Source organism: Chenopodium album, chromosome 20, assembly GCF_948465745.1.
Source record: "Chenopodium album chromosome 20, dcCheAlbu1.1, whole genome shotgun sequence".
NCBI classification, from domain to species: domain Eukaryota; kingdom Viridiplantae; phylum Streptophyta; class Magnoliopsida; order Caryophyllales; family Amaranthaceae; genus Chenopodium; species Chenopodium album.
Genome location: NC_137853.1, coordinates 3,577,130 through 3,594,147, shown reverse-complemented (window position 1 = coordinate 3,594,147; position 17,018 = coordinate 3,577,130). Strand labels below are relative to the sequence as shown.

Genomic DNA, 17,018 nt, shown 5'->3' with positions numbered 1-17,018 from the left:
CTAAGCTCATAATGCGTCACCTTGGAAATGGCGAAAAATGGGGTAAAATTGACCCTATGAATAAGAAATGCAAAGAGCAGGCGCCAGGACCGAGCCTGCCTTTTTTCTTGCCTTTCATGAGATGCCTTCCTCAAGTCTTTCCAATTTGGGAAATTTTTGAATAATCTTGCCTTATTTTGCCCCCAAAAGCCCGCCTTTGTTCTCCACTTTGCACTTTTTTTCCCCAATTTTTTTATGATTCTTTTTATGAAGGCATCTATTCTCTCTTTCTTTTTCATAAAGTAGTAGTTAGTGACTTAGTGCTATTGATTTGGTGTAAATCTTGCCAGAGTTGCCTCTCTCACTCACAACTTGTGGTAACTGTAATTAATGTTTTGACTCTTGATCCAACCCTATTGCCGCCCTATTATGTGGCTTACATGAATTTGCTTTGTTTTTATTTGGCAAAGGCTTTTAGAACAGTTATGTTCATGTTCATGCTCTCCTTGGTTTTACCATTTGTATGGCTCTCTTAATGGCAGTCAAAGTAGACTTATAGTATTTGTTAAGTGGGCAACGGGACATAGGCACATATTAATATCGTATATCCACTTGGCAACTTGTTATGGATGAATATTGTGGATTTTCTGTTTTCATTGATGTTATCACAATATGATATTAATTTATCTATTATTTAGGGGTGTAGGAGCAAGAGCGAATCTAACAGCTAACAAGGTTGCCTTCAATAGTGTTATCAACTTTAAATAGAACCTACACTTGTTGATTATTAGAAGTGGTAAGTTTTGCGCCTCAAGCTACGCCGCATTACATCTCGGTGCACCTCATCAAAATCAACTTGCCTAGATCAGATATGCGCATGGACCTCTCACTTTGTGTTTCAGCGCCTAGGCACACCTTTTTATACGTAGTATATTGTAGATACATTGGATAGGTTGGTGGGTTGTTTTGATGATTCTAAATACTTATTCTTAATGCTAGATCTGCTAATCATTTCTTATCTAAAATCATCCCATCTATTTTTACTAGGATAGGGAATTGACTACGGCCTTTTAAATTATCCAAAAGAATTTGTAATGTTCTGGAGCATGGCCTGGCCTGGCCTAGATTTTACTCTAGCTTCTTCACTGCATGTGCTATTACTGGATCGATATTTGATAATTTGGTCTTTCGGCGAATATGTTAGGCATTCAAGTTTATGAATTGTAATCATTGCTTATTTATGTGATCACATGCTCACATCATATATCATCTGCTTTCTCCTCAACATTTTTAATCATGTATGCTCTTTTGGTTGAAATTTTTCGTAGTATTTTTTCTGTAATATATATTGATTGATAGGGCAATTAAACTTTTGGAAGGTAGAATTTTCTGGTTTCTTTCTTGTAATCTTGTTGAGAAGGCCTGCAAGTTGAGGTTTCTACTTGTTTAATAGGATAATTAAAGCTTTTGTTGCTCTTCCTTTTGGTTAATTGAACTCACAATCAATGATAGTTTGGAGGCAATATAAGTATATAGAGGTTAGGATATAGGGTGCTGCAGACAAGACCAACCATGACATCAAGCTAAAAACTTTTAACGGCCTTCAATTTACACTCTTATCTACCAAACTTAATACGAACAAGTAGGTTCATTAGCGTGTTGCTCCAACTACACAAAAACCTCAAGAAAGAAAAGTTGAACACTTCTCACACTGATTTAAAACCTTCAAGGCACATCACATGTTTAAAAAGGTGACAATTTCTGTGCTTAGACATTACATTCTATTTATTCTCCAACCTTTTATCTCCCTTTAGATCTTTGACATTGCTTGGTTCAACAAACCTAATATAATGATAAGTTAGTTGGTGACTCAGATCTTAGAAGAACATAGAAGTAAGGGGTTGTTCTCCGTCTCTTAGGATTCACTGAGCCTGTACTTGCTAGAAAAGTAATACTCCATTTCTTCAGAACATTCTGCAGATCATCAACTTCTAACTGCCTTAGCTTGTATCAAACGATATGGCTTCTTTATGGGATTTTGATTCTATGTATTCTCACCATGGATATTGTGAAGAGCTATTTAAAGTAAATCATGTGCTATATACAATGAGGAGGAGACCCTTTATCCTCTCACTTTGACGTTGCTATTTGCTTAATCTTTATTGGCATTAATGTTTGAGGTTAGTGAGGAAGTGCAAACTTGTGTTCTAGCTATAGCCACAATGAATGAGCTTCTACTAACTTTTTTTATCATGAATGATAGAACGCTTGTTCTTCACTAAAGTCAACCAGTAAGTGATGATTTTAAAACAATGTATACCTTTTCCTATCTTGATGTCCCAGAGATGTAATATGAACAAGTTAAGGCTAATTAAGAAGGCCATGGTCTACAATTAGGATGAGTAAGATAGGCCCAAATCTATTCAGGTTTCTGTATTATTTTGTATGTTCAGTTATGTGGAGAATTATATTCCTATTATATTTTCCTTCTTTTTTCTTTACTCAATTTGCAATTTTTACGTGTCTAAAAGAACTGAATTTCTAGGTGGTGGGTGTAATTTAATTCTAGGATCATGTCAAATTGGCTATTGAGTGCATTGCTGGAGTTCTTTAGTTGTGATTCCAGTAAATTGGTTGCTGAATCCTTTGGTTGTCAGAGTAATTCTTCATTGTGAGATAGGAATGGAGGCTACAGTGACTTTTATCATATGAAATTATGAACCCCTGTGGATACTTGAGATTAGTAGAAAAATGTTATGAGTGCTGTATGCCAATGACTGCATTGATTGTCCCCCTTGTAAGCAAAAATTTCTTAGGTTTGTGTTGCATTTTTTTAATGATGAATTAGCTGAAATTGCGAATTAAGAATTACATATATGGTGATTTAGTCTTGAATAGTTTTCACCAGGATTAATGTGGTGCTTTATTATTGAGCCTGGGTGACAAATAATTGAATCAATTACAGCTGTTTGGAAAACGATCCAAAATTTAGAATATTGAAATGTAGACTTTGGCATAGTTTTTAGGCAGAGTATAATTACTAAAATATGTGTTAGTGAAACTGATTTATTATAATGTTACTAACCTTAAAATTTCAGCCATTGTTTCTTTAGTAGTGTAAGTTGGAAAGTGAGATAGAGGTTTAAATGGATTTAAGTGTTTTGAAACAAATGTTCATGGTCACATGGTATGTAGAAACAGATATTTCTATAAGTGAATTAGACAGTAGATGGAGGGACATCCCAAAAGAAGAAAGTAAGGTATAAATTTGTGGAAAGTATTATATTTTACCACAGTAATTATACTAAATACCTTGAGCTCTCGTTGGAATCATTGTGCTAACTTTACAAGGAAGAGAAAAAGGAGAAGATTGTGATTTGGCTGTATGATTCTAAGAGATCTAGAATACAAACTTTTTTGTCTGCTGCCACTGATGAAAGTGTGCTTTTGCTTTATGGTAAATGGAACGGCAATGAAGTTGTAATCATGCCATGGAAACTGCAATTGTATCCCTTTATTCATTTATTTGGAGTGTTTAACGTAGGAGGCATGTGATAGGAATTGTCTCACGTCACGAGCGTAGCTTTATGCTTGTCCATAGTCTATGATTGACCTGTATAAATAATATTTAGCAACGCTGATCTTTTACTAAATGAGAAATTAATACACCTAGATTATTATGCCATACACCTAGATTAATTATATATAGAAGATAATTTAAGCCATACACTAGATTATTTTTTATTCCATATTAGGTTCCAAACTAACTAATTGATCCTCGTATAGGATATAATTCTAGGCTATACAACCTATATGCTAGGTCATCTGTTCCATGTTAGGCCATAAGACTTATAAGCCTGAATCTCTGTATTGTGGTTAAGAATTCTGAAAGTAGTGGAATTGCTATAATGCACTCACTCCATTCTCACTAAGTGGGGTTACTCCAATGGTGGTGTTTCTAAGTGCTGGATCTGTGCAAAATATGAAGTCATGCTACCTTATGCTGACAGTGGGAAAGAATAAAGATTTTCTGAGCCTCTTATCTATTTTCCATTTTTCATCTATATAGAGTATAGACTACAGAATATTGTGGTGTGACATGTACAAACTTTTTTCCACTTATTATTGTTGACTTGACAATGATTGCATGGTTTACTAAAATTAGTTAATAATGCAAATTCCTAGGTTTTCATTTCTTTCTCTTGCTGAAACACTGAAGCTTAGGTTTTAAGACTTGATGGGTTGTGACAGGTACCTGATTGTACTCAGCTGATTCTATTGACTTTGAGGAAGACTGCAAAGGTAGCTATCTACTTAATAAGTACTGTAGAATGATTCTTGATAATTTGGTATGGACAAGTGGCTTCCGAAGTTCTTTCATGTATCTTTTTCTTTAGCATATCGCTTCTTTCGGTGAAGATGAATGTACCTTATTTTGATGGTTTATAATTTAAATGACCAAGGCTTTTAATGCTAAAAAATAAATAAATAAACTATAATGTTTACTTTTTAAGGAGATGGGGCTTAGGCAAATCTAAGAACAAGCTGGCCCGTGTTAGATAAATAACCTGAGGGAAAAAGGGTCATGCTGTCTTCTTGACTCTTGAGTGCTGCTTGCTAACCAATTGGAGTACATTTTAAAATAAAGACCTCAAGAAGTTTCCACTTTTCTTATTTTTTTTTTTGTAGTGTACTAAAATCATTGCATCAAATGCTCTTTGCGGTACTACAATATATTAGGGCATCGAACGATCATGGAGTCGTTCATTTTCTCTAGTATTTTTTGCAACATACTCTGGTTATTTATGGCCATGTGGTATATGTTACCCCATATTGGTAACCAGAGGAGCTTATCACAAGCTTATTAAACTCCTTGTGCTCAAAAGTTTTTTGTCCTTTATGGGAAATTGGGAAGTGTTTAAAAATTTGTATTTAAGAAATGCTCAAACTTGGGTAGGAGTATAGGACATATATCAATGCAATCTGATGGAACATGGTGGGACTGAGGAGACTGTTGACACTTGACGATGATGTTTTTTTGGCTTCTAATGCTACATGCCGGCACCACACAATCTTTGTAGAAGATGGTAGTGCAATTTGCTAGGTTGATGGCCCATTGACTTCCCATATATTATGAAGTAGTATTAAGAAAGTAATAATGTTATTAGCAAGTTGAGTATTTGAAATACTGTCTCTCATTGGTTGTTTGATGTGCTTGTTGAGAATTAATTGGGCGGAATTGGGTAAATGTTGTTTTTGAGTGTTTTCATTTCTTTGTTGAAGCATGACTATGAATTGTGAGTTTGTGACATCACTGTCTCACAAGTGCAATGTGAAAATATTACTGAAAATACTAATTGCCCAACTGGTATCTGATGGCTAGTTATTTATTTGCTGTTGTTTAGTGTGACATTATTGCTACTATTGAATAAATGTTTACGCTTGCCATTGATGGCTTATAAGCTGTTGGTACAGAAATTTAATTAAGGGAAGTGAATGAAGAAATAGTTTTCATTTGATTTCGATGTGTCTAGGACAGGAATTCTACCTCTTGCCTTCCTAAGTGATACAAGTATTTGTTTGATGGAAGTGGGGTATAGGGAAGCATTGGATATAAGTTGAGAGAATAATGGGTATATGCCATTTGGCTCATTATTTTGTATATTTTCTTTTCACCTCTATCTATGGCCTTGATGGAATACCTGACTACGTAGGGTTGGATTTCATAATTTCATGACTTTATGAATGTATCAATGATATTAGGCTGAGAAATATGGTGACCACTTAGGTACCTTCCCTTTCTCTCATGAGGTGGTGCACCTTCTTCAGCTTGCTTATGCTGGTAGTAGCAAAAATGTTGCAGAGGTTGAGATAGTCAACTACTCGTCATCCCCCAGAATGATATTTGAAGCTTTATATAGCCATGAACCACTTATGTCTGTCATGCTTTGAGTTGAGGAGCAACTAACTAACCTAAAGGTCTTTTATTCTCACTCAAGTACTCGTTTATTAAATCCTCAAACCTTAGGAGAACCTTAATTTCTTTCTTCTTTCTAAGTTTGTTGGGGGGGTATCACATACTCCCGCACAAACAGGCTTTATGTTCATTGTGCCTCACACACTTTCCAGATAGGTTTAGCTTTCATATTATCACGCTCTGGTCTAGCATCTCAGAATTAGTGTTCTCTGGGCCCTTTGGCCTCTCTCTAGTCAAAAAGGTCAAGTGATTGTTCGTGGCAAGTAAATTATTGAACCTTGTAGAGAGGAGTTACCCTCTTTTTTTCTTTTTATGTAAGAGAGTGTATCACATTATTCACATACCATTTTGTACCCTTTCTTGGAATTTCTGCTCTGTAGTTTTCTTGATTTTTTATTTTTATTTTTTAATGTGGGTGAGTGGGGTTGTTGTCAAGAAATATAGTGGAATCATATATAATGATGAAGCACAAAAACCTAAAATGGCGGGATATTGCAGATTGATTTTGAGTAAATAACTCTTTGAGGCCCCGCTTTAATCAGGTTCCTCCTATTTTAAATGGCTGCTAACATTATTCGGATATGATTCTCCCGAAAGAAAGCCTATTATAGAATGAAGGAATTAAGTTTGTTTATTGGTGATCATGTATAGTTAATTCCAACTTGTGTAGATGTGGACTTTTCCTCTTGGTACGAGTAAACAATTTCTGAACTATAGTTTATGTTAATGATATTCCTTGTACAGAAACTGAAAAACATTACAGTTAAATTGCCTAGTTGATAGTTTGGCACAATTTCTCCTTGTTGTCTGCATGTACTGATGTACCCTCGAAAAAAAGGGTTATATTATTCTATCTAGGTTTCTTTTATACAAGGGTATATCCACACCCTAAGGGCTATAGGCATTATATCATAAAGACCATTTCTGATGATGGCATCACTTATGAACTATTATAATATAAAATGTTATATTTTTTATATTTTCTCTTACAAATTGACTTCTGAAATTATATTTGTGTGCGATTTTAGGAATTCAATTGTTGTTTCTTATGAAATTGTTTTGTTTTTATCTCTATTTCCTTTTTTTTTCCCTACTTGCATTGCGTTTTCCATTATCTTTATTGTTTTTTTTTTTTTTAAATGCAATTGATCGTTTAGATTTACGGTAAGATATGCTGAGTGATTGGATATTTGGAATACGTACCTTATTGTGTCTAACTGTCTAATATTAATTGGATCAAAAATTAATGGTGATTTATATATTATATTGTTAGATGTATTTATCTTGATAATTGATACAGTTATTGGTTCTATATTCGTTCAGGTGGATTTACAAGGCATGCAGTACACTGTAAGCATAAATGACTACTACACTATTATATATTGGCGTACGAATCAACTCATGCTCTTTTAATTAAGTCTTTTTTTAGGTAATCTTTATTTTGCTTTAGGGAAAGGCTTAGATGCTTTTGTGATGAGAAAATTCCTAAAGATCGGGTCAAATGCAGTTTGTGATTCCCTTAGCAAGGTCTTACTCAATATTTGGATTTTATTTTCACATTTGATGCATGCTTCTCTCTTAACAAACCTCTTTCAAGCTGTTGGGGCCAGAAAAAGCTTTTTTGGGGAAGGTTTATGAGATTTATTTTTTAACAATTCAGGACCAGTTGAAAGTGGACCACTATGCATTTCCAATAAATCAACAGTCTCTTACCTGTATTGTTTACTTAACCTTTAAAAAAGAACCCTTCTGTCTTTTCTCTTTCTCTATCTTTATATTACTATATAAATGCTTAGAAGCATACGTTATATTTATGTACACATTAGCTTGCTTCAACTTCATAGAAGCCAAAACATTAGGATTTCTTGATCAGTTCGAAATAATGGAAAACAATCTGAACCCTACGAGCAAAATTTGCTTTTGTAACTACCTGAACTCCCTTTCTCAAACACCTTATAAGCTTAAGAGGAGGTTGTTAGCTACATGGACTCCAGATCAGGAACTGAATCAAGTGAGGCTGAGGTCTGGTGCAGACATGAAAAGAAAGCTCTCTTTGTTTGATTTAGTTGCTCTTGGTCTAGGAGGAATGCTCGGAGTTGGAGTTTTTGTCACCACTGGTCATGTGGCTCGGACTATATCTGGCCCTGCTGTCTTTATATCCTACATTATTGCTGGCATATCGGCCCTCCTCTCTTCCATGTGTTACACAGAGTTCTCCATCGCGGTTCCTGTTGCTGGGGGTGCTTTCAGTTATCTGAGAGTGACCTTTGGTATGAAAATTTAAAAGTCAACTTTCCTTGTGCTTTATAGGCCCTGTCATGATTTCTTTCTTTGTGGTGATAACTTCACCTTTCTATGGCCCTCAAAAGACCTTTTCTCACTTTTTTTGCACCTTTTGTCCCATTGATGCATAGGGGAGTTTGTGGGTTACTTAGCTGGTGCAAATATATTGATGGAATACGTGCTATCAAATGCTGCGGTTGCTAGAAGTTTTACTGAATATTTAAGCGGCACATTTGGAGTGGAAGATCCCGACTCATGGAGGATTGAGATGCATGGGTTTGTTAAAGGTTATAACATGTTGGATTTCTCAGCTGTTGCTCTTATTCTTCTTTTGACTCTATTCTTGTGTCATAGGTATGTTTTTTTTTAACTAACTAGTTAATTTTAGTTATTGCTTCCTAGTATAACTTGCTTGTGTCATAGATATTGAACCTCGGCCGCAGAAGAAAATGCCATGAAAAATATATGATAATAACTGATTGACATTGGTTTAAGGATGTCTATATTAAATTATTGATATCATTATCTTTGCTCTCATATTCCACATAGCGCCTGCTGCCTGATGTTTGTTCATTTGTGATGCAGTAGAGTAGTGATCAGAAGGTTTATGTACTGTATTAATTTCTTTTCTGATTATGACAAGTTGTTGACCATATTGCAGCACCAAGGAAAGCTCGATATTGAACCTTGCTATGACAGTATTCCATGTTATCTTCTTCGGGTTTATAATAATTGCTGGTTTTCTAATTGGGGATCCGAAGAACTTGGTAAGCTCTCCAGGAGGTTTAGCTCCTTTTGGTGCTAAAGGTGTTGTTGATGGAGCAGCCATTGTTTATTTCAGCTATATTGGCTATGATTCCGTTTCAACCCTTGCTGAAGAAATCAGAAGCCCTTCCAGAGACCTGCCAATGGGCATCGTGGGGTCTGTTGTTATTGTTTCATTCATCTATTGTCTTATGGGATTGGCCTTGTGTGTTATGGTTCCATATAATGAGGTACTAATATTTTAACGTTTTATATGCTTTCTTTTGCAATTCATAGGAGCCTCATAGATGAGAATAACAATCAACAAAATACTCCTTCAGTCCCAGCCCAGGGTTAACCCATGAGTATGTCCCAACTCAGTTAATAATCTTCTTTTATCCATTTTTTCTTCTCTACTTTTACTTCGTCATTGGGATCCACATACACCCATCCTTTACTTTTCCCCTTCCTTACCCCTCAATAACCAGCTAACCTTGAGCTGTGACGAAGGGAGTAATATAGTTTAGTACACTGAATGATAGATTAAAAAAAAGGGTGGGGGGGGGGGGGGGGGGGGGGGCGGGATCAAACCTGAGTCTCAAAAACATACCTGGAAGGAATTCTACCTTAACCAATTAGATAAGGTCTAAAAAGTAAAAACAATGTTTTAATAAGATGAGAGTCAAGGTCTTCCTGTTGTCACACTATAAATTAATGTTATTGTTAGATGGATATGATCTCATTATATCATATGGAGTTCCTGCATATCCTGGTGCAATCTTTGTATGTAGAGTTAGGGGAAAAAAGGTGACTTACTCCATGATTATGTTCATTTAGATAGCAGATAAGGCTTCATTTGCAATGGCTTTTCAAAAGTTGGGATGGAAATGGGCAAGTCATCTTGTTGGAGTGGGTGCAAGTTTAGGAATTATGGCATCCCTTTTGGTGGCCATGCTTGGCCAGGCAAGATACCTCTGCGTGATTGCAAGAGCCAGGCTCGTGCCTGCGTGGTTAGCTAAGGTTCATCCTTCAACGGGAACACCCTTGAATGCTACTCTATTCTTGGGTGAGTTTATTTTTTATATGGTCGCTCTCTGATCTCTTGGTTTCATTTTTTACTGATGTAATTCATAAAAATTTAAACGACTATAACATAGTACGAGTAATTAATAAAGTAAGCTGCTTTTACTACTGAAAATGTTAAATTTTTGTGTTCAGTTAAATGACTAACCCAGAATTGCTTTCTGGGAATAAGTATGAGCTTGGATTATTTGATGGAACCCTATTGCGTCATTCTATTGGTTTTGAACATTTGAAAGTTTATATTAAATGTTTAACTTTGCTTTCTGTTTTCCATTATAGGGTTCTGTACTGCATCTATTGCCCTCTTCACTGAACTTGACATAGTGCTCGAGATAATATCCATTGGCACACTTCTTGTATTCTATCTGGTGGCGAATGCTCTTATATACAGGCGCTATGTTATAGTAGGCAGCAACCCACCACTACGTATCCTTCTGTTCCTCTTCTTCCTCACATTACTTTCTGTTGGTTTCTCTTTATCATGGAAGTTCGAGCAACGATTATGGGGACTTCCATTGTTTGCCGGGTCCTTGATCACCATTACCGCTATCTTCCACTATATGATCCCTTCAAGCAGGCAGGAACTCGAGTGGTCTGTGCCTCTGATGCCATGGCCTGCTGCTACATCGATTTTTCTCAATGTTTTTCTCATGACAACCTTGAAGATCTTGTCATTTAAAAGGTTTGGTATATGGACAGGTTTGATAATTTTATTTTACGTATTATATGGTGTTCACTCAACTTACCGCGCTGAGGAAATGGAAATGGAGATGGTGGCCGAGAATGGATTGAGCACAAACTTTGGAATTCCCCAGGAAAGAAAACTCGATATCCAACAACAATAACTTGGTTGCTAGTTGTTCTTCAATGTCTTCTTTTTTTTTTTTTTTTTTTTCTTTTTAGTTACTTTTAATGATTTATGAGTGGTGTTAATTTCGAGCAATTGTAGTAGAAACCCACTCTTTCATAAGTTAGCTAGATCCACTTATATTAAGAAACTCCTCAAAGAAGTTTGATAGTGTAGCTTCAAATTATCTTCATCTTGACTTTGTAATTGTAAATGTAAATTGGATGAATTACATAATACTTTTCAAAGTTTTGATATCTTTTATAGTTATGGTCTTCAATTCTCGAGTTAGAGAGGAAAAGAGCAAAACTTGAAACAAACATGTACTTCATAGTTTATATTGTTATCGTAATGTCTTATAAAATACTGCATATAATAAATAATGTCGATCTTATATATTTATAATCCTATTTCTATTCATTCCTAAATTTTAAAGGAATGCTATAAGTTAAAATAGTTATATACTTTCATTACACTAGTACATCAAAATTTTGTTGCATCCACTAAAGAATGATCAATACAGAATCTCTATACAATATTCTACAACAACAAATTAATCATCCTTAACAAGTTAATTTGCTTCTTAAGTTAAATTTTCCTTTCCCTATAAATGAAAAGTGATATATTCCAATTTTTTTTTCCTTTTCCTTTTTCATTTTATTTATTTAATTTTGACTTTTTATGGACCCAAATTCTTATAATTGGCTTTGACTTTGACTTTGACTTTGGAGGGGTTGATAAACATGCTAGTGGGCTATACATGAAGTGACAGTTAAAGAAGCTAAATGAAAGCCATTAGTAGTGGGTTTGTTCAATTCCCTCCCATGCATCTTCGTCTTGATTCTCTTTTTATGGCTTTATGCTCACTATCACACATTCACACACATACTCTTCCTTTTTTTGGTCTTTCAAAGGCACAACTTTAATTTCTTTGCAATGTACCACTTTTGCATTGACACTACGTATTACTTTTGTGGTTGAATGAAGCACCTTAAGCACCTACTTGGCTCACCTGGGTCTGATTCCTACTACGTGTAGCTTAGAAATCCTCTTCCTATCGTATATTTTATGTAGGATTAGCACAGTCATGCCTTATCTGTTTTAGAAGTTTAAGACTATCTTCATCCGTCACTTGAAAAGTTTTATATCGGCATTTGATGATCTAGAGTTGTTAAATGTGAATTAAATTTTACATCACAAAGAAATGAAAAGGTGATATGGTTGAATAGACAAGAAGATGTACGTTGTATTTAATTATATAAAATAGAGACAACTCAAAGAGTCAAAAGAGGTAATGTTGTGCCCTCACCCTTTCAAGTTTCAAAGAGCACTTGTGCTTCTCTAAGGAGAACTGGAAAAGCATTGAAAAGAGAAAAGTTGTCAAATTTATTAATTTCGACTATTGTAATTGCTTTAAAAGTTGGAAAAAGTGCAAATACTAATATTTGAAAGTATAGATGTTTGTCACGTACATTGCTAAAATAACTAACTAGTGTAACTTATATTGTCACTAATTTGCAACGTATATCAAAATAAATACATTATACTTATATAGAGAAAATGAAGGGAATTAAATCGAGATGATTGGGAAAATGGGAAAAAAATAGTAATAAAAGCATGAAACAATTTGCAAATATTTTTTATATTTTATTTTAAAAAGAAAATTTGACCTTTTATCCTCCCAACAAAAACAAAAAGAAGAAATAAAAAGAGAGATAAATTTATGATTTATTTGTTTTTTTTTAAAATGGAATAGGGAGGGGTGATTTCATTAAATAATAATAGTCATTCGGCACTAATGATATCGCTTCTGAATTGCTCCTGGATAATTTATTTGTTGAACAATTAGAAGAATATAATTGGATTTCCTAAAGAAAAAAAAAAGGAAGAAGAATATAATTGGGGCCGGAGAGGAGTTAGAGTTGTGGAGTAGTTGTTGAATAGGTTGGGTTTTAACTTAAATCCTTAAGCTACGGGGCCCATCTTATTGGCAAGAGTTGGGCTTTCATCTCACCATTCTTTTGAAAATTTTACACTACACCCCGGTATAGCTTCTGCTACCTACACCCCCCCTCCCCAAGTGACGTCATTTTGCACATATAATATTTCAAAACTGAACATATTTTATTAATAGTCGTAAATGAACATACAATTATTTATAATTGAACATTTAATTAAAGAGCATTATTATAGATGAAAAATGTATAAAATTTATAATTTTGTACTTGTTATTGAAAATTTTTGAAGGTAGCACACACTCCTTGTTATAATTGTAAGAATCATTCCATGAAAACTACAACATAGCACACACTCTTATTGAAATTCCTTATTAAATTTGTTAAAATAACTAATTCATGATATAATTGGGTGCTTTAATTAGTAGTATAAAAATGAAATTTTAAGTATATGCACGTATTCATTTTAAAATTGATGCATTTACTTATTGATCATGAATAAGAACGAAAATGAACATTTATCAATACGTAAATTAACATTTATATATAATGAAAATGAACATTTATCAATACGTAAATTAACATTTATCATCTATTAAAATGTGAATGATGTTATACTAACATATAAATGAACATTTAACAAAATGAAAATGAACATTCATAAAAATAAATAAAAATTAAAGAAATAATAAATAATAATAAAAAAAAGTAACTACGAACTATAATCTTTGTTTCTCTTCTCTGAAATGGTTTCCTTCGCTCTGCAAACAAAACTGAAGAATGTACAGATATAATTTATTAGTTCTTCAATAAAAATTGCTAAGATTATAGTATAATACTTACATTGATTTACATTACTATATATGTAAATGAACATTATGAATTTCATATATGATCAAAAGATTTCATAGTATGCACAAGTTAGTTTCTCAACTCAAATGAATGAATATTTATATATGCATTTCATAAATGTGCATAACGTATCATAAAAATGAACAATTGTTTATTTTGGCATATAAAGTCAAATATAAACTCAAATAGATTCAAATATACAAATGAACATTTATAATTTAGTATATGTTCATATATTACCTCGGAATTGTAGAAATGTTAACATCTATACCATAAGTTTTAATATCTTTTAAAAGTTCTTGATCTACTATAGGAGATTTTTACAATGACTATGTAGTACTCCCTCTGTTCCTCAATGTTTTTTACGTTTTCATTTAGGGTGTTCCTTTTTATTCTTTACATTTAGTATCTTTCCTAGTTTGGTCATAAATTTTGGACTAAATTACCCTTGTTTTACAATTTTTTTACTCAAAAGTCCTTACTTTTCCATGTGCTATTGTACTTTTTGTACTATTTTAATACTTTTTCAACACTTATTATTACTTTCTCTCTTCTCTCTCTTCTAATTTCTCCACCCCACATGCTCAACTTTGTATTTTTCAATAAATTTGTACTTTCAATCATTGAAATATTCCAATATACCTCAACTTTACACAATTTCTTAATTGACACGCATAATTTCAAACGTAAAAAACATTAGGGAACGGAGGGAGTAATATATAAATAAATATTTGTATTAATCATTTATTAACATGAGAATGATTGTATACTAATATATAAATAAACATTTATCAAAATGAAAATGAACATTTGTAAATTTTTTTCTTTTTTTTTTTTTTAAAAAAAAAAAAGAAAAGAAAAAAAACCACTACGAACTAATTTAATTAATGCTTACTTTTCTCCAGATTTTTTTTGGTGTTCTTCTCTGAAGCTATTTCCTTCATACTGCTATAAAAAAAAATGAAATACTTCATACTCAAAATTCAAAATGTACTTGTTCAAATTACTAGTTTTAAAACTAAAAATAGTAAATGTTCCTGTAATACAATTGCAACAATAAATTATAAAAATTAGGGTTTATACTCTTTTTCGAATTGAATATGAACAAAATCACTTACTCCTTTGAATTTCAACCTTGATTTGTTGAATTATGTAGCAGTTGAACAGCTTTTTTGTATAATTTGTCACAAAGTTTGTTGAAAATTTTGGATTAGAAAATGCTGAAAATGGGTGTAGAGAGAGAAAATGCAGAAATGGGTGAGGAAAGAGAAAGTGAAAAAAGATAAATGGTGGTTTGATTTTTATTGTACAATTGCAAAAAGTGGGTATATGAGGGAGATTGTGAGAGGGGGGTGTAGGGTGTGGTACCTACACTAGGGTCTAGTGTATACCAATTACCATTCTTTCGTTTCTGAAGACTGGTATGAAAGTATGATGCATTTTTGGAAAAAAAAAGTTGCTATAAGTTGATATTCCTGATAAAATATAACGCACGCTTTCATTTTTTTTTTTTTTTTTTTGAAAGAACGTACGCTTTCATTTTATGCAAATAGAATAGAACATACATTTACTTGATGCATTTATAATGAAACAATGGATAAATACATTAGTGCTCAACGAATTAAGGATTTTGTTATGATTTTTAAGGCAATGTCATTGAACGATTAATTCAAGTAGTAAAATTCAGTACAATGAATTAAAGGAAATGGATTTTTTTTTTTTTTTTTTTTTTTTTTTTTGGGCAGGGGTGGGGGGACTGGGACATAACTTTTATGTTTAGAGTTTACCAACGAGACCTAATCCAACCAATTTCATTTGATATTCCATGTGTTTTTGAATAATTGACACATTTAAATTTCATACACATTGTAGTTTGACCCTAAATACATATGATTAATTATTGGTAAAAAAAATATAGTCATGCAACTCCTATATGAAAGTAAGTAACAAAAATTTTGATAGTTCAACGACAAACGTGTCAATTATTTATAAACATAGGGTGTATTATTTTACTAGCAAGGATTAGTTAAGTCCTAAATTCATAGTGAAAAGTGAATGCTCTCGATATTATTATTCGACTTGACAAGTCCAACGACCTTTTTCAATTTCCTAAGTTGATGTCCTATGATCAACTTCCCTTTATTGAAAAGTGTTACTAGTGTTCAATTTCCGAGTGTTAATTTGCTTTAGTGCTTGTGTGTTGTTAGATCTCCATAGATATTATCACTTGCACTTTCGCACACCAAACTCAGTAGACGCTATCAGAGATTCGTGATCCGATCTTGCTAATGCTCATCTCAACTAGCTTGATTGTCATCGTTACAATCTTCATACACTCCATTATCAATTCGCACAATGCGTAACACACTAACACCCTTACTTATAGATAAACAAGATGAGCACGCCATATGTTTAGGGATGGCAGGTGGGTATAAAAAAGTGGGTCCCGCACCGCACCCGCCCCAGTTGGTGCAGGTATGGGTACAAGCTTGGCGGGTACGTAGGCGGGTATGGGTATAAAAGTCATACCCGTCGTGGATAGTGGGTAGGTGGTGGATTTTGAGTAATACCCGCCTGACCCGCCCAATACCTGCCTACCCGCCTAGTTACCCGAATACTCGCCCAAATACCCACCAATGTAAGACTACTATTATTTTAGTTTTAGTTTTTATTTTTAGGAAATAAGACTATTATTATTTTAGTTTTAGTTTTAGTATTTGTTATGATGTCAGACTACTTTAATTGTTTGTATTTCAAATTAACTATATATTTGCAACAATTTTTAGTGTATAATGACCGTTTATATGAGAAATTTATATAAAAAAACCGATATTTCGTTAGCGGGTAAAGGCGGGTAAACATAGGTGGTGGATATCTTCTTAGGTGGTGGATATCCACTTGGGTGGTGGAGCGGGTGTGGGTTTAGGTTTCTACCCGCTTAGGCGGGTGTGGGTGTTGAAAAATTACCCGCCGCGGGTGGTGGGTATAAAATATTTTGGCGGGTGTGGGTATGGGGGAGGGGGTACCCGCACCCGCACCGCCCAATTGCCATCCCTACATATGTTCCCGTGCTAAAACATTAAAACCCTAACAAAATACAACTAGATCTAATTTCCCCTTGCACAAACTTTTACCCAAAACAAAATACAAGTACTATAGTCTATATATAGTTTATAGACTATAGAGTCATCGCCCTGTTCTCTTCACCTTAAAAAAATAATATTAAGTAAAAATAATTTCAATTCAGTAAAAATAAGTTCAGTTTAGTAAAAATAATTTCAATTTAGTAAAAATAAGT

General features: G+C 33.6%; 1 protein-coding gene across 1 annotated transcript; it reads left to right on the top strand.

Moving 5' to 3' along the window:
* Window positions 1-7,838: 7,838 nt before the first annotated feature.
* On the top strand, window positions 7,839-11,185 carry LOC145599411 (cationic amino acid transporter 6, chloroplastic-like). Its single transcript, XM_081655799.1, has 5 exons — window positions 7,839-8,226; window positions 8,371-8,593; window positions 8,901-9,234; window positions 9,821-10,049; window positions 10,346-11,185. Exons 1-5 carry the CDS (start codon window positions 7,839-7,841, stop codon window positions 10,909-10,911), a joined length of 1,740 nt encoding a protein of 579 aa, XP_081511925.1. The 3' UTR covers window positions 10,912-11,185.
* Window positions 11,186-17,018: the final 5,833 nt, after the last annotated feature.

Coding starts and splice junctions, on each gene's coding strand:
- LOC145599411 (XM_081655799.1), top strand. CDS start 7,839: ATGGAAAACAATCTGAACCCTACGAGCAAAATTTGCTTTTGTAACTAC. Junction 9,235..9,820: donor TTATGGTTCCATATAATGAG/GTACTAATATTT, acceptor ATGTTCATTTAG/ATAGCAGATAAGGCTTCATT. Junction 10,050..10,345: donor GAATGCTACTCTATTCTTGG/GTGAGTTTATTT, acceptor TTTCCATTATAG/GGTTCTGTACTGCATCTATT.